A 19,555-nucleotide genomic window follows, 5' to 3' on the forward strand; every position below is an offset into this window, starting at 1 on the left:
CATGAGATTTGGAGGGGACAAAATATCCAAGCCATATCATGCTCTAAAAGTTTGTTTAGAGGGATGTTGGCTTCTCACAAGAATCCCATTCTGATTCACTCCAAATGAAGTCTACCAACGTTTATCCAACTCATAACATACATGCATATACAGGAATCTGCTATAACATGAGTTTTTATTACACTAATAGGAAAGATCATTAATTCGGGAATCTGAATTGCATTGTACAGACTTCTAGTGATCCTAAAGGGAGGGCATTACAGAAAGGAAAGCTGTTTCTTGTAGCACAGCTTGTTTGAGTGTTGTTGCACCATATTTCAAAATGAGGGGTATTACAGTAAAACAAGGTACCAGGCTAATAATACTGCTGGTGATAGTGGTAAAGGGTCATTGCTCTTAAATAAAAGCTAAATTTAAAAGCTGCATTGCTTATATATGACTTTGTATGGAGCTCTCTAACCTTAACCCCCTTTCTTTCACTCAAACAACTGCTTTCATAATCTTGGATAACATGAATTCTTAAAAACATACTTATGCTACATCAAATAAGACTGTCCTATAGAGTTGCCAGCATGTGTATCCCTGAAGCCAACAGTACTCCTACCTACACAGGTGCAGCTCTAGCAACAGAAGTCAGGTGTCAGGATTGCAAAATGAACATGACAGAAATAAAGACATGAGTGACTATGACTGCCCAAGGAATCTGGAGTGTTTCCTTCACCACAGTGTTCTTCCATAGTGAGACCCTGAAAATAAAGGCTGGAGGAGGGTAGAAGATAACAAACAGATTTGCAAGTCCTTCACCTATAATGAGAATGGATAATTCAACTATATGCCAGAAGAAAAAGCACAACCCCATTCAGCATTAATTGTGCTGGAACTTCCACTGTAAGTCTGGGTCCAGTCAATGGGGTAATTTCCAATATCCCAAAAGAACCAAGGTTGATAACCAAAGGTGAAAATGTTTCCCTCTAGAAGACAGTTATGCTTCTCCTCAGGAGTAGAAATCACTGTAGCAGAGGACAAAATGAGGCCATGAAATCTGGTTAAGCCAGACTGGATGCCTAGAGGGTAGCTGAGGAGCAAATGGAAGCTGCAGCAGGACAAAGACCCAGCCAGTACTAAAAGCTGGGTCCATGAACAGCTTCTTGAAATGGTGTGTGGTCATGCTTAGCTGAGCATACTGTGGGACTCATGATCTTGGAAAATGAGGGGGCAATGAAGACTTAAAGATGGGATGGAAAATGATGCAAGAACAGCTAAAAAAAAAAAAAAAAAAAAAAAGGAAGAAAATAGAAAGGGAAGAGGAAACAAAGAAAACAGAAAGAAGCTGGCCATTGTGGCTCATGCCTGTAATTCCAGCAATTCAGGAGGCCTAGGTGGGAGAATCACTTGAGGTAAGGTTGAGACCAGCCTGGGCAACAGACCCTTGTGTCTACAAAAAATTTTTTTAAAAAATTAGCTGGGCATGATGGCACACACCTGTAGTCCCAGCCATTCAGGAGGCTAAGGTGGGAGGATCACTGGAGCCCTGGAGTTCAAAGGCACAGCAAGCTATGATTATGCCACCGCACCCCAGCCTGGGCAACACAACCAGACCCTGTCTTAAAAAAAAAAAAAAAAAATGGGAGCAGGTAGAGAAAAAAGTATTTCCATAATTCTTTACAATTAAAAAATATATCTAGCTCTTAAGAGTAATGACACCAAAAAGATTTCTAAATCAATTCCCAAAGCATTTATCTCATCTCTTCTGAAAAAGTTCTAACAACACAACTCCAAAGATAAAATGGAAGGTACACAAGGCAATAGCGCTGAATACGTAATTTCAGTAACTCAGAATTTGCTCCATCCTCTGCTCTAAAAAAGCTTTGCCACAGAAGGGCAGTTACCTTTGAAACTTTTTCCCCAACATAAAGATATCCAGAATGTGAAGCTACCATTAAAAATGTTGACATAGGCTGGGCGCAGTGGCTCACGCCTGTTAATCCCAGCAACTTGGGAGGCCAAGGTGGGCAGATGACGAGGTCAGGAGATCGAGACCATCCTGGCTAACATGGTGAAAACTTGTCTACTAAAAATACAAAAAATTAGCCGGGCGTGCTGGTGGGTGCCTGTAGTCCCAGCTACTCGGGAGGCTGAGGCAGGAGAATGGCATGAACCCGGGAGGCGGAGGTTGCAGTGAGCCGGGATCACACCACTGCACTCCAGCCTGGGTGACAGAGCCAGACTCCGTTTCAAAAAAAAAAAAAAAAAAAATTGTTGACATAGATCTTCATTCACTGATATGTGAAAACATCCCTAAAGTTCTAAATACGAGCTACAGAATCACATCAACAGTCTAATATGTCTGTAGCCTAAACGCTAGTTGGCAGTTGATCTGCAAGCGGGATTAGGAAATATTTCAGAGCCAGCATCTCCTTGCACCATCCAGGTACCTATACACTTGAGGCCACCAAGTCACCTGCGCAGCCCTTGCTCCTCCAAGACCAACCAGGGCTCCCCAGACCCACAGGCCTGAATCTGAAGGACAGCAGTCTGCCTGACAACAGTGACTCGGAGATCTCAACCTAAGGACAGAAGGAAGATGCATAAAATGAATAGGGGAAAGGAGTGGCCAACTAGCAAGTGCCCTTATCTGTCATCACGTCACTCTCATAGCAGACCTGGGCAAATGGTTGACCTGTGGAAGCCGTACAAAATGTTTGACTCTGGGTATGAGTAATTCCCCTTCCGATCTTATAGTGCCCAAAGAAGAAGTAAGTAGCTCCAGGATCGCTGAGACCAACCTGGGCGGCCTACAGGACTGTGCTGTGGTGACAGGCTGCATAGTCAGCAGCAAGACGACAGAGCACCAAAAAACACAGATTAGAATGGGGTCAGCCATCCAGGTAGCTAGTGGCTACTGCCTTTGTCGATACAGATAAAGAACATTTTCATTCCTGCGGAGTTCTATGGGGCAGTGCTGCTCTAGAGGCTGACATTTCCATCCTCAGCACTTCCCCCGGCTATTACCTAGGTTCATTCTGCTGTTTCCACAAGACAAGGATGGAAAAGGATGCCTTAGAGCAATGGTCAGCAAACTGTTTATATAAAGGGGCAGATAGAAAACATCTGAGGCTCTGTGAGCCATCCAGCCTCTGTCATAATCACTCAACTCTTACATTGGAGGTAGGGTGAGAGCAGCAATAGACAGTAAGTAAATAAATGAATGTGGTTGTGTTCCAATAAAATTTTATTAACAAAATATGACAGTGGGGGGGCCATAGTTTGCCAAACTTTGCCTTGGAGGACGTGCAGAGGCACCCTCAGAATTCAGTGAAAACCTGCTCCCATATTGCTAAGACTCACGAAGTATAATCTCTCATCTTCTTTCTCTTTCCCCTGCCCAGGCCCTAATTTAGGGTTCCCATCCATATAACAAAGACTTCTGGATAGGTGGCATTTGCTATCTCTGAGATTCCCTGCCTACCCATAAAAGCCACAGAGATTTCTTCTTTTACACACCCTGAAGCATATTATGGCCCCAGCAAGGCTAACTAAATCAAACTGTGGTTTAAAAACAAAACAAACCAACCACTGTGAAATATTTATTTTTGTTTTGTAGTATTAAGCATGATTAAACCAGTGCAGAAAAATACTAAGTACATTGGGTAAAAGATGAGCTAGCTGTTCTAGTATTTGCTTTTTGTAATCCAGTTTAGACCATGAGCATATACAACATCATCACTAACTCAACAATGTAGCTGCAGGGTAACATGTGGATACCCTGTGTGCTCTACTGGCCTCCAAAGGCATTCAGGGGATCATCAAAGATGTTGGACACCTTGTGTTCAAATCTTGGTTCAGGTGCGGCCTGTGCAGATCGGCTTTTTGGTTTGGCTGTCTTAGCCTGGATACCAGAGGAGAAGATGTCATCTTTAGAAAGAAAAAAGAAAAACAATTGCTGAAGAGGGGTGGGGAAAGGTACTTTTAAGACACATGCAAGCAAACCACCAAAGACCCAGCTCTGGTAACAGCATGGAGTACCCTAAAACACTAACCTAGAACTCAAGCCTCTTAGATTCTGGTTCTGTGTTTGTTACTTATTAAGTTTTATGATCACACACAGGTTTCTCTTGGAGCACAATTTCTTCAGCTACAAAAGTGTATGTATGTGCGTGTGCAGGACAGAAAAATGGGAAGGGTAACTTGATCTCCAAACCAGCCCACGCCCCTACCATCAGGGACAATGGACTTATTTAGATATTCTTTTCATTCTGGGCTTTAAAAGAGCAATAAAAATATGCAAAGGGAAATCCAACATAGGACCCACCTGTTTTCTTTCAGAATAAATGCACTGATTTGAGGCATCTCGATGTAAGACTGTAAGCCTCCGTCACTGCATTCATTTAGTGTTTCACTGACTCAAAAGCTTGTCTTATCTAATTATGGTACTTACCCAGTAATGTTACTGCTAGGGTTTTATCCAACCATGATTTTAGCATGTATACATAAAGTTAGGTGTACACAAATGGTAAAGACCACAGCATTATTTGTAATAAAGAAAACAGAAACAATCGAGATTGCCGTCAACAGGCTAATGGCTAAATACAAAGAAATTGTGCACACCACTGAAAACAAGGAAGGAGATCTCTATGTACTGACATGAAAAGACATTAAGTAACTAAAAGAGCAGAATAGGTAAATATATTCTTACTTTTTAAAAAGGTGGGTATATATTGATGTGTACACAAACATATATTAATATCACTGTGTCTGAAAGGATACACACCAAACTGTTACTATTACCTCTAGGGGTTATTCACTTTTTACATTTTCTGAATTGCATGAATCTATTACAATAAGCATGTATTACTTTTTTTGTATTTAAAATAATGAATGAGTTCCCTTCTGCGCTCCATGTGGCGGGAAGCAGGGGAGACAGAGCACACGGCTTGCTGGAGGCACAGAGCCACTGTGTGACTCTGCAGCACCAGCTGTCTCCCAGTTAGTATCAAGGTCTAGATTGACGGTGGAGTAGGAAATGTGTATGTGGCCTCAGCCCACAGGATTTATCAAAAGTCCAATATTTAGGGTTCTCGGGCATTTGCCTTGTCTACTAATAAAACAGAAGTTGTGCCATATAAGGAAGACAAGCTTTTTCCCAAACACCAAAGACCTCAGTGAGATGCAACGCCTGAGGTAGAGCCTACACCCAGGTCTAGACTTGCTCTCTTCTCGCTCAGAACCATGGACACTCCCTGTCCATCTGGAGCTCTGACTCAACCAACCATATCATACCCAAGGCAGTCCCCGGTCATTTCTGATCAAACCTCCTTTCATAACATCAGGATGTGTCACAGATGATTGGTGAGATGCACTGAGATCAAAGTTAAATTATACTTAAACGTCAAACTCTGGGTGCCTTCAAATTCTTTGACGACTATCATAGGAAAGAGTTACTTCACTAAAATAATTAGTCCATCTCTTACCTATCTTCAGCCTAACTCAGGATTACACTGAAGTGGACCCGCTGGGGTGCATATTCCAGAAAAGGGCCAAGCAAAGGTAGCGGGAAAAATACCAAGTGACGGAAAGGTAAGAATTCTCTAGGTCAGATGTAGAAAACCAAACTTACCCATATCATCATCAAATATAGACTTGGCTTCCACTTTCTTTTTGGACTTTTCTTTTGGTTTTACAGTTAAGTCAGCAAAGATATCAATGTTATCATCAAATAAATTAGATTCCAATGTTTTCTCCTTCTCTCTGGTTTTCTGAGAGGGTTTAATTGCTTCTGTAGCAAATATATCATCCTTGTTAAGCCAAAAATACATACAAAACAATGTTAAATCAATTTTTCTTTTTAAACTCAAACACGTCAACAAGCTATGGAAATGCAATTGGCCAGGGTGTGTGGAACAGCCTCGAGACTGCCCCCTCTGCCTGGGATGCACTACCCTAGATCTCTGCACAGCTTGGCCCGCCCATCTCACCCCGGCTCAAATGCCGGCACTGCAGTGACACCTTCTCTACCAGTCCTGCCTAAAGGAGCACCTCCCACCCCTACCCACCACTCTGCCCCAGGTTATTTTCTTCATGACACTTAGTACTATTTGAAAACATCTTAATTATCCATTGCCCTGTTTGTATTTGATTATCTTCCCAGAGAGCTCTGAGGAGCCTAGCACTTCTCTGAGTTCACCTCGTGCCTGCAGTCCCCAGGTGCTCAATAAACATCTGCTGAGCAAATGCCACTGAAAGTCTTATTGCCTGCATGCACTACATTGTCAGCTCCAGCTAGGGCCAATGTCCCCAGAACCAGAGGTTAAACTCCCAAGCTGGACCAGTGGAGCTGTATGCCATGTCACCGAGTGGCATGCCCGGGAAGCTGATTACAACAATATTCTATAAAAATTAAAAAACTGTAAAAACTAGAGAAACCAAGACCTTTATCAATGATCATGGCCAGCCAAGAAATACATTCTACATGCAACAAAACAAAAAACCACTTCTGAATCAACGTTAGACTTATTAATAAAAGAACCTAATTATAATTACTAAGCAAGTGGCTATGGGGTATGCATGCAACAAGCTAAACATAATCTATGGCTCAAATAAGCCAATCAGATACCTTCCTTAACTTTGAGAACAGACACAAAAACGTGTTAAGTCCTATTACCTCAAAAATATCTTGTGTTGTTGATATGACATCCTGCTGACTATTGGATTTTGTCTCATTCTTCTTGACTTTCTGATCTGTAAAGAGGTCATCCTCATCTTCCAGGAGAGGAAAGGGATTTGTTTTCTTTGCTGGTTTTGGTTTAGCAGACTGAAAGAGATCATCATCACTGCTGGCCTCGCCTAGAGCAGGAAACATGGGGCTCTTTGCTTTACCACCCACTGGTGGGTTGGCAAGATTCTCTGCTATCTTTGCCTTGGGTTTTGTTCTCTCCACGGACTGAGATCCAGTGCCCGTGGAAAAGATGTCCCCAGAATCAAAAAGGTCAGCCTCCCCTCTGGAATGACCCAGAGACTTTGCAAAGGGGCTTCTGTCCACTCCAGGCACAGGACCACCTTCCCAAGGTGCAGCGGCAGCTGCCAGGGCCTCCTCAGTGCTGTCTTCTCCACTGGCTGCTCTAAGCTGTGGCCGATGGCCATTTGGGGAAATGGTGCCATCAGCCCACTGTGCAATGGGTCCTCTGGGGACACTCATGTCCTCAGCCTCGCTGGACTCCTGTGCAGCCAGCCGCCTAGCTGCACGGGTCTGCGGTCTACGCTTCCCTCTCATCTTGACACGGCTCTGCAACGGCAAAAAAACACACATTGATCTGATGATAAAATAAAGTGTTCAAAGCTACCATGGCAAATAATCAGTGACTCAAAGTATTGTAAGGTTATCTGGTCTACTTCAATGAAGATATTATCTAAGAACATAGAAGAGGTTATTTCTTAATGATTTCCAAGGAAGGAGTTTAATAGCTCCTAGTACTCCAAGACTAAGTCATTCTTAATCCTTTAGAGTTCTCCATTTTTTAATCTTTTCAGGGCAGTTTCAGTTCAGTTTCACATAAAAAGCTTCATCTGTTGCTGGAAACCTGGAAAGTAGGCATGTTGGCTCTCTGTGTCTCACAACCCCTCCCTTGGCCCCTACTCTACCCTCAATAGAAACGTGGGTATCTTTCAAAACAAGAAAGAATCAGGGAATTCTGGTATTAACCTTTGTTAGGGGGCTAGTCTAAATTCAGGCTCCAGGAGTGGGGAGAAACATGACACAATAAAGAGAGGTAATAATCTAAGGTGCTGTTTTCTTCAAGTCAATAAACATTGAATTCAAATGTTAAATATTCCACATAAGAAATATGGCTTAGAAATCAGAACTTTTCATATAATCTCAAAACATGAATCACTTAGTAGCAATGATGCAGTATTTATGATATTTTCCAAAATATACAATCAAGTAGAATTTTGAGAAGCTACAATCTACTTTGGGCAAAGTATGATTGTGTTGTCAACTTCAGGGGAATGTCACAATTTTAGTTGCCAATTTAAACTTAATTTAAAAAAAAGCCAATGAAAATTGTCGTTAAAGGCAGGCTGTTTAGTTTTGCACAAGGAAACAGGTTTGGAAACATTTGAAATGAATCTATTTGCCAGGGTAGGTCATTCTGTGTCCTGTCGCTTACTTGGAGATCAGCTAAAGCTTTCTAGAGAAGGGAGACTGGATAGAAACAAGAAACCCAACTAAAATGAAAGGAAAACTTCAAAGGGTTCACAGTCCATTGAGGAGATCCCATGAAAGTGTCGCTGCTGTGGGAACTTGGTGCGGGGAGTGCAGGGCACAGTGACCTAAGTGGGGATGTGGAAGCACAGCTGTGGACAGAGAGGAGAATTCCTCGTGAGGAGGCAGCAGGAGCCTTGGGCAGCAGCAGAACAGACCATGTGTGTTCAGGGAGTGGCACCTGGTGTGCCTGGAGTCAGGCTGGAAAGTGTGCAGTAACTGGTGAGGAAGCTGCACACATGGGCTGGCACCAATTGTAAAGGGGTTTCATACCAAACCCAGGAGCCCGAATGCTCTCCCTGGAGCAGCGAGGAAGTGCCAGCAGGAGGGGCATGATCTGCTCTGTGGTTAGAAGACCCCCAGGTGGCAGTGCTGGAAACCTGCAGGTGTCAGACACCAGCCAAAGTGGTGAGACGTTACTGTGGCTACTGAGCAGAATGCAAATGTACCAAATGCAGGCCATGGAAAAGCAGGTGCAGGATGAGGGGGGTGCGGGGAGAATGGAGGGGGGAGCGGCTGAAGGAAGGATGAGGCACCCCTTCAAAAGGAGAGTCAAAGACTGCTGTGTATGCAATTGATAAGCTAGAAAGAAGCATATGCATGTTCTGGTTAAAAGAAGACAGCAAGGAAGCAAAGATGGTTTCATCACCTTGTTTGCACTGTGTAAGGTGTCTGCCTGAGCTGGAAGATCAAAACTCACACCGGCCTCCCCACTCCCGGGAAGGACAGGCACACTTTCCAGACCGTGGCTCCTTCTGTGTTCAGATGAAGGAAAAGCCAATTCTGGCAAAACAGGCTTTACTTCAGAGATCTGGGAAGCTGCTGTGGGCAGCAAGGCCGCTGGGTTGATCGCTAAATTTGCCTAAAGAAGAAAAATGAAACTCTGTATTTGTTCTTCAACACAGCAGTCTATTATCTTTACTGTGACACATGACAAGATTTGGTGCACATAATGTATAATACGAGAGGAGAAGAGTAACGTAGGAAAATCGCCTGATCTAGTCTCAGAATTAAAACAGAGCGTCTGACACCTATGCCCACCACTGGGCTCAAAGAATAGATGTTAAAGACGCAGCACACAAGAGACAACAACTAGGTGCAGGGGAGGGGAGGTGGGGGAAGATATGAGAAGATGCTTGGCAGCAGCTGACAAAAGTAGGAAACCCAAAAAAGTTTATAGATGCCACAGGGCAGGCAATGAAGATTCCAGTGTTTTAATTACTTGTATCTTCCCGATCCGAGTGGATGGTTCTTTGGTTTTAAATGGAGCGAGACCTGATGAGTCCTGTGTAAAATTACATCCAGTTAAAAATCCATGGGGAAACAGAAAGACAAGTGTTTCTTATGCCTGTAAATAAATCTGTGATGGAGCAAAACTGCCACTTTCTGTAGCTCTTTAATGGGAAAGGCATTCAAATCTCTCCTGGGGCCTGACGTTTCACTAGCACTACTTCACGTATGCCTCCTCCTCTGTCACGTAAGTGGAAAGTTGTCAGATCAGATATGGAGTCAAGGAATACAAGATGAGTAAGATTCCCAAGAGTCACAGTTTATCGGAGCACCTAAAACTGACCAGCAGGCAAAATTACCATGTTGGTTATCAAATAGAAATTTCAAGGAGCACACAAAAATTCAACCATAGCCCCATGCACTGGCTCTAAAAGCACAAGATCTGAGCCCCAGGAAGGGTCAGTGGTGATGTGCTGGTCCAAGTGCCTCAGGTTTACAGCTCAGGACACTAAGGCTTCAGTGAGACACCCTGGGACACCTGCACATGGAACTGGCACTCGCTCTCCAGTCCTGGGCTGTTCCCAGGAGGAGCTCCACAGCGTTCTGAGAAGACTGCTGCAGAGTACGGCCCAACAGCAATGACCTCGGGAGAGGCAACACTGAGAGCAGGCAAGAAATCAGATGTAATTTATATTTATTTCTATTTTAATTCTATTCCAAGGAAATCCAGAGGGAGAAATAAATTCTTTAGTGGGAAGAAGATTCTTCATCCTACCTTAACTCCACTTCAGAGTCAAATCTGGCATGGCATCAAAAAACACTAACTATTAAAGTATAGATTCACGAAACTCTGGAGTGTGGAGAGAGGAGAGGGGAGATGACTCAGGGGGAGTGCAGTGAAGACAAAGTGGTAGCCCTGGTTGCTGTTTCCTCCTTAATGCAGACAAGTCTGAATAAACTGTGGGTCTGCATAATGGAATTTCTCTGTACTGGGATGCAAACAAGAGCTGAAAATCCTTAAAGAGGATTTCTAACCTGAGGTGTTTCCGGCTTCCATATGCCTTTTTCTTTAATACCTTGAATGGTTTCAGGATGTTTCTGGTTTTTGACAGAGTCAACAGAGTAGTCTTTTTTCACTACTCGCTTTTTCTCTTGTACCTTCAAAAGAAAAAAAATACCAAAAAGCCATCAAATATCTTAGAAATTTTAAGGAAAAATCATAATGCAAAAAACAATCCTGGCTTCTGAGTCTTAAAAATACTTTCTCAAATGAGGGCTGAACCAACTCAAAGGTAGCATTTCAGAAATAGCATTCTGAAGACTGTGGCTGTCACAGGAGTCCTCTCTATGATAAAAAGAAAACAGAGCACTTACAAAAACCTACTGAAAATGACATAGAAAGGCTAAAACTCAGACTCAAAGCTTTGCACCTGAAAGGCACGAATATTTAGTCACCCCAGTGTAGGCAATGGTCTTTCAATCATCCGTTTAAACATCACACAGATGTGTAGTACAGTCAGAGAGCCTGGATTATTAATGTTTTAATGTTAGTATAGGGAACATAAGATGAGGAACAACAGAAACTAAGCATTGCATCCTCCATACACGCTCCCCTCGGCATGTTATTTGCCATTCATTTAGTAGGAAGCAGCACGACTCTCCTAGGATTTTCCTTAATCATCTAACTGGACGTTAGATGATTAAGTTTCCTTTCCCAGAATCTTTCCCACACAACCCAGTATTGAGAACAAAAGGCTGGTACCAAAGGCTGGGACTTGGCAGAGCTGAAAAGATCATCATCTTCATCATCCCCAAACAGGCTCCCAACACTTGGCTCTAACAGCTAGAATAAACAAGACCCAAGTTCAATATCCAAAAGCAAAACAATTTACAAAGAGAACTAGGTGAGCTGTTGAGATGGTACCCAATACAATAACAAGTCATAATGTGGGGAACCATTTGGAACTGACCTTGGTTTTTTTGGTGCCAGCAAAAAGGTCAACATCTGGGTCATTGTCCTTTTGGAGCTTGTGGCTGAAAAGCAGCTCTTCATCCTGGAAGACACCTGTGCTCTTGGGGCGGGCATCAGGATCGCGGCCCTGGGAACACGAGGGAAGGTCATGTGTGATTAGAGCTGTAAGAATTTATCTCAAGGAAGTTACACATGTAAAGATGGACACAACAAAGATGTCCCCTGCAGCTGTATTATATTAGCAAAAGGCTGGCCACAGCCTAAAACCCACTCAGTAGGGGAATGAAACATTGACAAAATGGAATGCTATGGCGCTTCCAAAAATACCAGAAAATATATTTATAAATACAAAGTTTACATATATATATATATATATATATATATATATATATATGCGCACAAGCTTTAGAGATAATCTTTCCAGGTTATATATATTATATAAACTTTGTATAGTATCTAAATTTTTTTATTAGAAAAGCAATCCATTAGTTCCATAATGAGAAACATTTTGAAGATAAAAAACAACTGAATGAATTCTCTACATCTCATTTCCAAAGGGAAGAAGAGACAGCAGCTGACTCAAGCACAAACTACACAGAGTGGTCAAGTATGTATCCCTCACCTGTAAGCACTGCAGACCAAAGACCTGGCAGAGGTGCGACCACAAGCCTTCCCATGCGTGTCCATCACTTCTGCCCTACTTTCAGACTCTGAGTGAGTCCCTTTTTGTTTACTAGATATCTAACATTTAAAAGTTACCATCAACATTACTGGTTTGATAATATAATGCTCCAGACCTGACATTCTAAAATTCATCCCTATTTCTTTATCACAGCCACAGATTAAAACTTAACAAAAAGGCCAGGCGTGGTGGCTCATGCCTGTAATCCCAGCACTTTGGGAGGCCAAGGTGGGCAGATTACCAGAGGCCAGGAGTTCGAGACCAGCCTGGCCAATGTGGTGAAACCCCATCTCTACTAAAAATACAAAGATTAGCCGGGTGTGGTGGCGTGTGCCTGTGGTTCCAGCTACTTGGGAGGCTGAGGTGGAAGAATCCCTGAACCTGGGAGGCGGAGGCTGCAGTGGGCCGAGATCACGCTGCACTCCAGCCTGGGCAACACAGTAGGACTCCATCTCAAAACAAAACAAAACAAAACAAAACAAAAAAACAAAAAAACTAATGAAAAACTTACTTCTAACAAAATAAATCACATTAACAATAATTATTATTGTTACATATAAAAATGAGTTTAACACAGCAAGTAAGGTTAAGTATTTCACAACCATGGAAAAATATTACAAAACCATACACAGTAATAGACTGGGAGAAAATATATCAAATTAATCATATTCACTGTGTGCAGCTCTCATTTATAAATAAGCTTATAGTATTGGTATAACAAAAAAATTCATAAAACATTTTTTGTAGAAATAAACATAGACTATTTCTTTGGTTAGATCTATAAAAAGGATTGGCAATCTATGACCTGCCAACCTGGTTTGCATAACATCACCATTGAGATCAAATTCATATACCATAAAATCTACCCATTTACAGTATAAAATGTAATGATTTTTTGCTACAATCTAAGTTTAGAACATTCTCATCACCCCCAAAAGAAACCCCAAACCATTAGCAGTAATTATCCATTCCTGCTCACTGCCACTCCCAGCCCCCAGTAACTACTAATCTACTTTCTGTCTCCATCGATATGCCTATTCTGGACATTTCATATAAATGGAGTCACATAATATGTGGTCTTTCATGACTGGCTTATTTTATTTAGAATGTTTTCAAGGTTCATCCATGTGGCAGCATGTATCAGTACTTTGCCTTTTTTATTACCAAATAATATTCCATTGTATGGATATACTATATTATGTTTAGCCATTGTTTCCATCTTTTGGCTATTATGAATAATGCTGCTGGGAGCAATCATATTCAAGTTTTGTGTGAACATGTTTTTATTTCTCTTGGATATGTACCCAGGAACAAAATTCCTGGATTGTGTGGTAGCTTTATGTTATAAGAATTTGAAGAACAGCAAACTGTTTTCCAAAGTGATTGTACTGTTGCACATTTGCAGCAGCAAGGAATGAGAATTTCCATTTATCCACATCCTTACCAATACTCGTTACTTCCTTTTTTTTTTTTTATTATGGTCCTCTTCCTAGGTATGAAGTGGTATGTCATTGTGGTTTTGGCTTCCCTGACACTGAGCATCTTTCTATATCCTGTTTGGCCATTTGTCTATCTTCTTCAGTAAAATCTCTATTCAGATGTCTGTCTTATCTATTTTTTTTCAGACAGGGTCTCATTCTGTCACTCAGCCTGAGTGCAGTGGTGTGATCACAGCCCACTGCAGCCTTGAACTCCTGGGCTCAAAGGACTCTTCTGCCTCAACTTCCCAAGGAGATAGAACTATAGGAGCATGCAACCAGGCCTGGCTAATTTTTTAAATTTTTTGTAGAGACAGGATCTTGCTATGTTGCCCAGGCTGGTCTTGAACTCCCGGCCTAAAGCAATACTCCCATCCTGGTCTCCCAAAGTGCTGGGATTACAGGCATGAGCCACGACGCCTGGCCTATCCCTTCTGGCCTATCCCTTCTTTCATCTGGGCTATTTATCTTTTTATTATTGACTTATAAGTCTTTTACATATTCTGGATCTAAGTCCTTTATCAAATACATGATTTGTAAATCTTTTCTCCCATTTTGTGGGTGGTCGTTTGACTTTCCAGATGGTGCCCTTTGAAGCATAATGTTTTTCATTTAAATAAAGTCCAATTTAGCTATTTTTGTCACTTGTGCTTTTGGTGTCTTATCTAAGAAGGCTTTGCCTAATCCAAGGTCATGATAATTTACTCACATACTCTCTAGATTCTAGGAGTTGTACAGTTTTAGTTCTTACATTTGGATCTTACACTGGATCTGAGTTTATTTATTAATGGGTCCAACTTCATTCCTTTGCATGCAGATAATCAGCATCCTGGCACATCTGCTGAAGACTATTCTGTCCCCACTGAAATATCTTGGCACCTTAAGCAACTGACTGTAAATGTGAGGGTTTATTTCTAGACTCTCAATTCTACTTCACTGATCTATATATTTTAACCTTATGCCAATACCACCCTGTCTTAAAGTAAGTTTTGAAATCAGAAAGTGTGAGTCTTCTAACTTTGTTCTTCCTTTTCAAGACTGTTGGCTATTCTTGGTCTCTTACACTTCCATAAAAATTTTAGGATCAGCTTGTCTATTTCTGCAAAAAGCAAGCTGGAATTTTGATAGAGATTACAACAAATCAATTTGGGAAGGAAGTATTGCCACCTTACCAATATTAAGGTTTCTGGTCCATAAACAGAGACGTCTTTCCATCGATTTTAGGTCTTTAATTTGTTTCAATGTTTTGTAGATTTTAGTTTACAAGTCTTGTACTTCTTTTGCTAAATTTACTCCTAAGTATTTTACCCTTCTTGGTATTACTATAAAAGAAACTGATATCTTAATTTCACTCATAAGCTAGTAATTGCTTATGAAAGTTACTACTAGTAGGTTGGGTGCAGTGGCTCATGCCTGTAATCCCAGCACTTCGGGAGGCTGAGGCAGGTGGATCACCTGAGGTCAAGAGTTCGAGGTCAGCGTGGCCAACATGGTGAAACCCTGTCTCTACTAAAAATACAAAAATTAGCTGGGCATGGTGGTGGGTGCCTATAATCCCACCTACTCGGGAGGCTGAGGCAGGAGAATCACTTGAACCCAGGAGGCAAAGGTTGCAGTGAGCCGAGATTGTGCCATTGCAATCCAGCCTGGGGGACAAGAGTGAAACTCCATTGCAAACAAAAAAAAGAAAGTTACTAGTAGTAACTTTCAAAAGTTAGTAAATGTTCATTACTAGCTTACAGAACTACAATTGGTTTTCACATATTGATCTTACATCCTTCACTCTTAATGACTTTAGTTATTTCCAATGGATGTTTTTTGCAGATTCCTTAAGACTTTCTATATAAAAGATCATGCCATCTGCAAATACAGATTGCTTCACTTCACTTTTTCCTTTCCAATCTGAATGCCTTTTATTTCATTTTCTCACCTACATGCCCTGCTTAGAATCCCCAGTACAAGGTTGATTAGAATTACCAAGAGTGGACATTGTTGTGTTGTTCATGATGTTAGGGTTGAAAAGAATGCAGTCTTTCACCATTAAGTATGATGTCAGCTGAGGGATTTCATAGATGTCCTTTATCAAGTTCATTAAGCTTCCTCCTATGCCTAATTAATTGAGTGCTTTACCATGAAAAGGTTTGGATTTTATTGAATGCTTTTTCTGCATCTGTTGAGATGATCATGTGCCTTTTAATTCTGTATTTTATTGATACAGTGCATTATATCAACTAATTTTAGATGTTGAACCAACCTTGCATTCCAGGGGTAAATCTCACTTCTCATAATGTGCAATCCTTTTTATATTTTGCTGAATTGGGTTTGGTAGTATTTTTGTTGAGGATTTTGGCCTCTACATTCATAAAGGATATCTGTAGCTTTCTGGTGAGGTCACTGTCCAGTTTTAATATCAGGGTCATACTAACCTCACCGAATGACCATCATCTTTTTTCTTTTTTTTTTTTTTTTTGGAGATGGAGTCTCATTCTGTTGCGACGCTGGAGTGCAGTGGTGCGATCTCGGCTCACTACAACCTCCGACTTCCTGGTTCAAGCAATTCTCCTGCCTCAGCCTCCCGAGTAGCTGGGATTACAGGCACACGTCATCACGCCAAGCTATTTTTTGTATTTTTAGTAGAAACAGGGTTTCATTATGTTGGCCAGGATGGTCTCGATCTCTTAACCTTGTGATTCACCCACCTTGGCCTCCTAAAGTGCTGGGATTACAGGTGTGAGCCACCACACCCAGCTGACCATCACCTATTTTTATTAATAAAACTTACTGGAACACAGTCATGCCCATCCATCTTCATGTTTCTTAGGGCTGTTTTCATGCTGCCAATGGCAGAGCTAGGCAGTTATGACAGAGCCCAAATAGGCTGCAAAAGCTAAAATAGATATTATATGGCCCTTTATAGAAATAGTTTGCTGACACCTGATCAGTATGAAAGGTTCATCTACAACACTTTTTCTTAAACTGAATGTTAGAAATACTTAACTGTACAGCTCCAGCCTAACTTCCCTTTCCTGTTGTTTACATCCCACAACTGGCCAAGGGGCAAAGCTTTGCTAGAAGGAACAACAAGGTCTGTAAATCCCAGAAGAGGGGAGTGAAATTCTAATCCCCTATCGTAACACTGCTACTTGAGGTAAGAGTTCCTGATTAAGATTCCCAAATATCTAAATGACTGCAGAGAATCATTAACACGCTACATTGAAGGTTAAGATTCCTTCAGAAACTCACATGACAGAATGACAACCATGAGATGAGAGTCTTTTATCTCATCTAGAGACTTGAACCACTATTGCTTTTCGCTTACCTTTCCTACTTCTTTCTGTGGAGCCTGGATAGTGTTTTGATCTTCCATTTTATCCTCTTCCTCATCAAACAAGCTAAGAACAGTTTTGGTTCTAGGCTTGGTTCCTTTGTCCAATGGGGAGGATGAAGAAAATAAATCAGAATGCTTGACTGCTTCCTGAGCAGATCTAGTCAAAAGTCCTTCCTGAAAATGAAAATAATAGGGGGAAAAAAATAAGTAACACCTGGAAATACAAATCCTATCATGGAGCCTGCCAAGCTCCTCATTAATTCAGTAACTGCCACATTTGCATGACTCAGGGCACAGTGAATCACATCTGTGCCCAAGTAACAAAACACTGAGGTCAATTCTTGATTGGCTGCTCCAAGAGACAGTCTTGTACAATCATCCGTAGCCAAAGATAACTTTTCCTGCAGTTTAAGACCATGGGTCCCTCTCTCCTATCAAGTGATAGGACGGCTATAATCCTGATGCACACTGGTTGCTCATGAACTAGGAAGAACTTCTAAGTGACAAAGATAACTAACACAAGTGCCAATCATTGGGAGTGGACCATGAATTCGTAGCATTTAACTAATACATAAGCCCCAAGGGGTAAATCTAATCAGGAAAATCAGACTCTCAAATTGTAAAAGGCTTACACTGTATAGGCAATTGAAGAAGAATCTCTGAAATAATTCTAAAATGCAGTATTTATTCATTCAACAAGTGGCACATTTCAGGTAAGATACCATTGATTATGAGGTACATCCCGATTTCAGAGTACTCAAACTATTAAAAAAATGCTTCTTTAAAGAAATACATAATTTATAACATAGTGCCTACTGTGTGCAAGGTAATATGCCAAGTACTACAGATATGATGGTGAGCAAAACAAACTGGGCCTAGTCCGCAAGGGGCTTACACTCAGGGAGAGGGCAGTACAGCAACCAGTCAGAGTCAAGTGTGGACCGGGACTGGGATAGGACTGGGGTCCACACACAGCCACTAGGAAGAGAATTTCACACAGGAACACAGGTACAAATGAAATGCTTGTATCACTGTAGCTCCAAGGAGCCTCAGCAGCAAATGCAAATGCAACACTCTTCACACAGGCCCTGGGAGATCTTAGACCTAAGCAGCTGGACACACAGCGTATAAGAAAAGTTAGAGAAAGAAAAGAGGCATATAGAGACTGAAGGCAACCACAAGGCTGGATGCCCAGGTGTGGCCAGAAGCACTACCCACAGACCTCCTACAAGAGATGGCAGACCGTCCAGGACATGAAAGCTAGTGTTTTAGAAAGAGCAGAAATTTCACTCTACTCTGTAATCCTTGCCAATATCATCTAAAAGTAAAAGGATGCTAAACTAAAATCTCCTTAAAACTGACATTTAAATTCAAGTGCAGTTGGGGACCAAAGGAGGACCAAGGGTAACAGGAACACTGCACAGAAGAGAACAAGTTAGAAAGCAAAGATGCCATGACGTGACAGTAACCACACAGACAGGAGCAGGCACACCACAGTGCACACACGTCTTGGAGAAGGGCCGGGAGGAAAGGCCCTGCAGAGGCTTCCTGCACTGTGGGGACACAGACTGCTTGTCTATGTTTTCGAATCTGTCTACAAATGGGCCATTTATTTTCTGTGGTCAAAAAACTTAAGGGGTTGTGTGTGTTTAAAACAACATACGAGAGACAAATGCATTCAAGTATACAAGAGAAAAAAGTCCACCTTTTCTGACTCAGCCACATCAGTTCTCCCAAATTTTAACGACTCCTTGGCACTCTCAACCTTCTTATCCACAGGCTTCACTCCAAGTTGTGCCTCCTTCTCTTCTTCATCGCTGAACAGCAAAGGTGGTGCCTCAGAGACAGTCTCTTTTTTCTACCAAAAGAAGAGTACATGACATCCACAACAATAAAAAAGTGTGTCTGACCAGCATGGCCATATACAGAACAAGCCCAAACCATCCTCTTAGGGCTTTAGCTAAATGTGATCAAGGAAGAGAGGACAGGATAGTGAAGGTAGCACCAAAAGGGAGAAGCAACAAACACCACCACCTGGGACTTGTGGACAGGACACTTCACGCCACCACATCACCTCTATCTGTCTACTTGTGTCTGTCAACCCCCATGCCTCCCTCACTCAGATCCTTACCTCTGCCACCAGACGATTATGAGTCTCTCTCTCTGCCTCACTCTTCCTATATTTCAACTAGAAGACATCATCCAGAGTTGTCTTGCTAAAACAAAACACCTGCTGGATCAGGTCTTCTCCCAACCCAAACCTGCACTCCTTGCATGAAGCAAATGACACTCAGCAGACACCCCATTCTATCCCTCTACTCATATGCATCTCCTCCTTTCTTTGCTGTTCCTTAAGGTCACTGCAAACTTTCAAACTTCCATGCCACGCTGCCCTCGATGTCTGTAGATGCAAATCCTCCTCATCCTTCAAGCAAGGCCCCCACTCAGATGTCACCCATGGTCTCTGTCCTCTTCAGTTAAGTGTCAGTTGCTTTGTTGAATAAGCATAATATTTATCTCTCTACTTGACCCTTCCTTGACTTTCTTCCTAACTTATATAACAGCTAGCACACATCTGTTTGTCTGTTCATCTGAAAGGACTATA

General features: G+C 41.9%; 1 protein-coding gene and 1 long non-coding RNA gene across 21 annotated transcripts in view; one reads left to right on the forward strand and one right to left on the reverse strand.

The window, feature by feature from the left end:
• Window positions 1–3,214: 3,214 nt before the first annotated feature.
• WASHC2 (WASH complex subunit 2C) overlaps window positions 3,215–19,555 on the reverse strand; it is a 63,944-nt gene continuing 47,603 nt past the window's right edge. For 5 of the 20 annotated variants that reach the window (XM_063727063.1, XM_063727060.1, XM_054521440.2 and 2 more), the window contains 9 exons: window positions 18,656–18,808; window positions 16,942–17,124; window positions 11,461–11,589; window positions 11,253–11,333; window positions 10,526–10,648; window positions 8,910–9,122; window positions 6,662–7,282; window positions 5,618–5,795; window positions 3,215–3,915 (listed from right to left, as the gene is read on the reverse strand). In XM_063727063.1, coding sequence (XP_063583133.1) covers window positions 3,776–3,915; window positions 5,618–5,795; window positions 6,662–7,282; window positions 8,910–9,122; window positions 10,526–10,648; window positions 11,253–11,333; window positions 11,461–11,589; window positions 16,942–17,124; window positions 18,656–18,808 — 1,821 coding nt within the window. In that variant the 3' untranslated portion in view covers window positions 3,215–3,775. 20 annotated transcript variants of the gene reach the window in all.
• LOC129048223 (uncharacterized) lies at window positions 4,799–16,412 on the forward strand. The gene is made up of 3 exons (XR_008510395.2): window positions 4,799–5,577; window positions 12,020–12,176; window positions 16,097–16,412. It is a non-coding gene; the product is annotated as an uncharacterized LOC129048223 (long non-coding RNA).

This window comes from Pongo abelii, chromosome 8 (genome assembly GCF_028885655.2).
Source record: "Pongo abelii isolate AG06213 chromosome 8, NHGRI_mPonAbe1-v2.0_pri, whole genome shotgun sequence".
Taxonomy (NCBI): Eukaryota; Metazoa; Chordata; class Mammalia; order Primates; family Hominidae; genus Pongo; species Pongo abelii.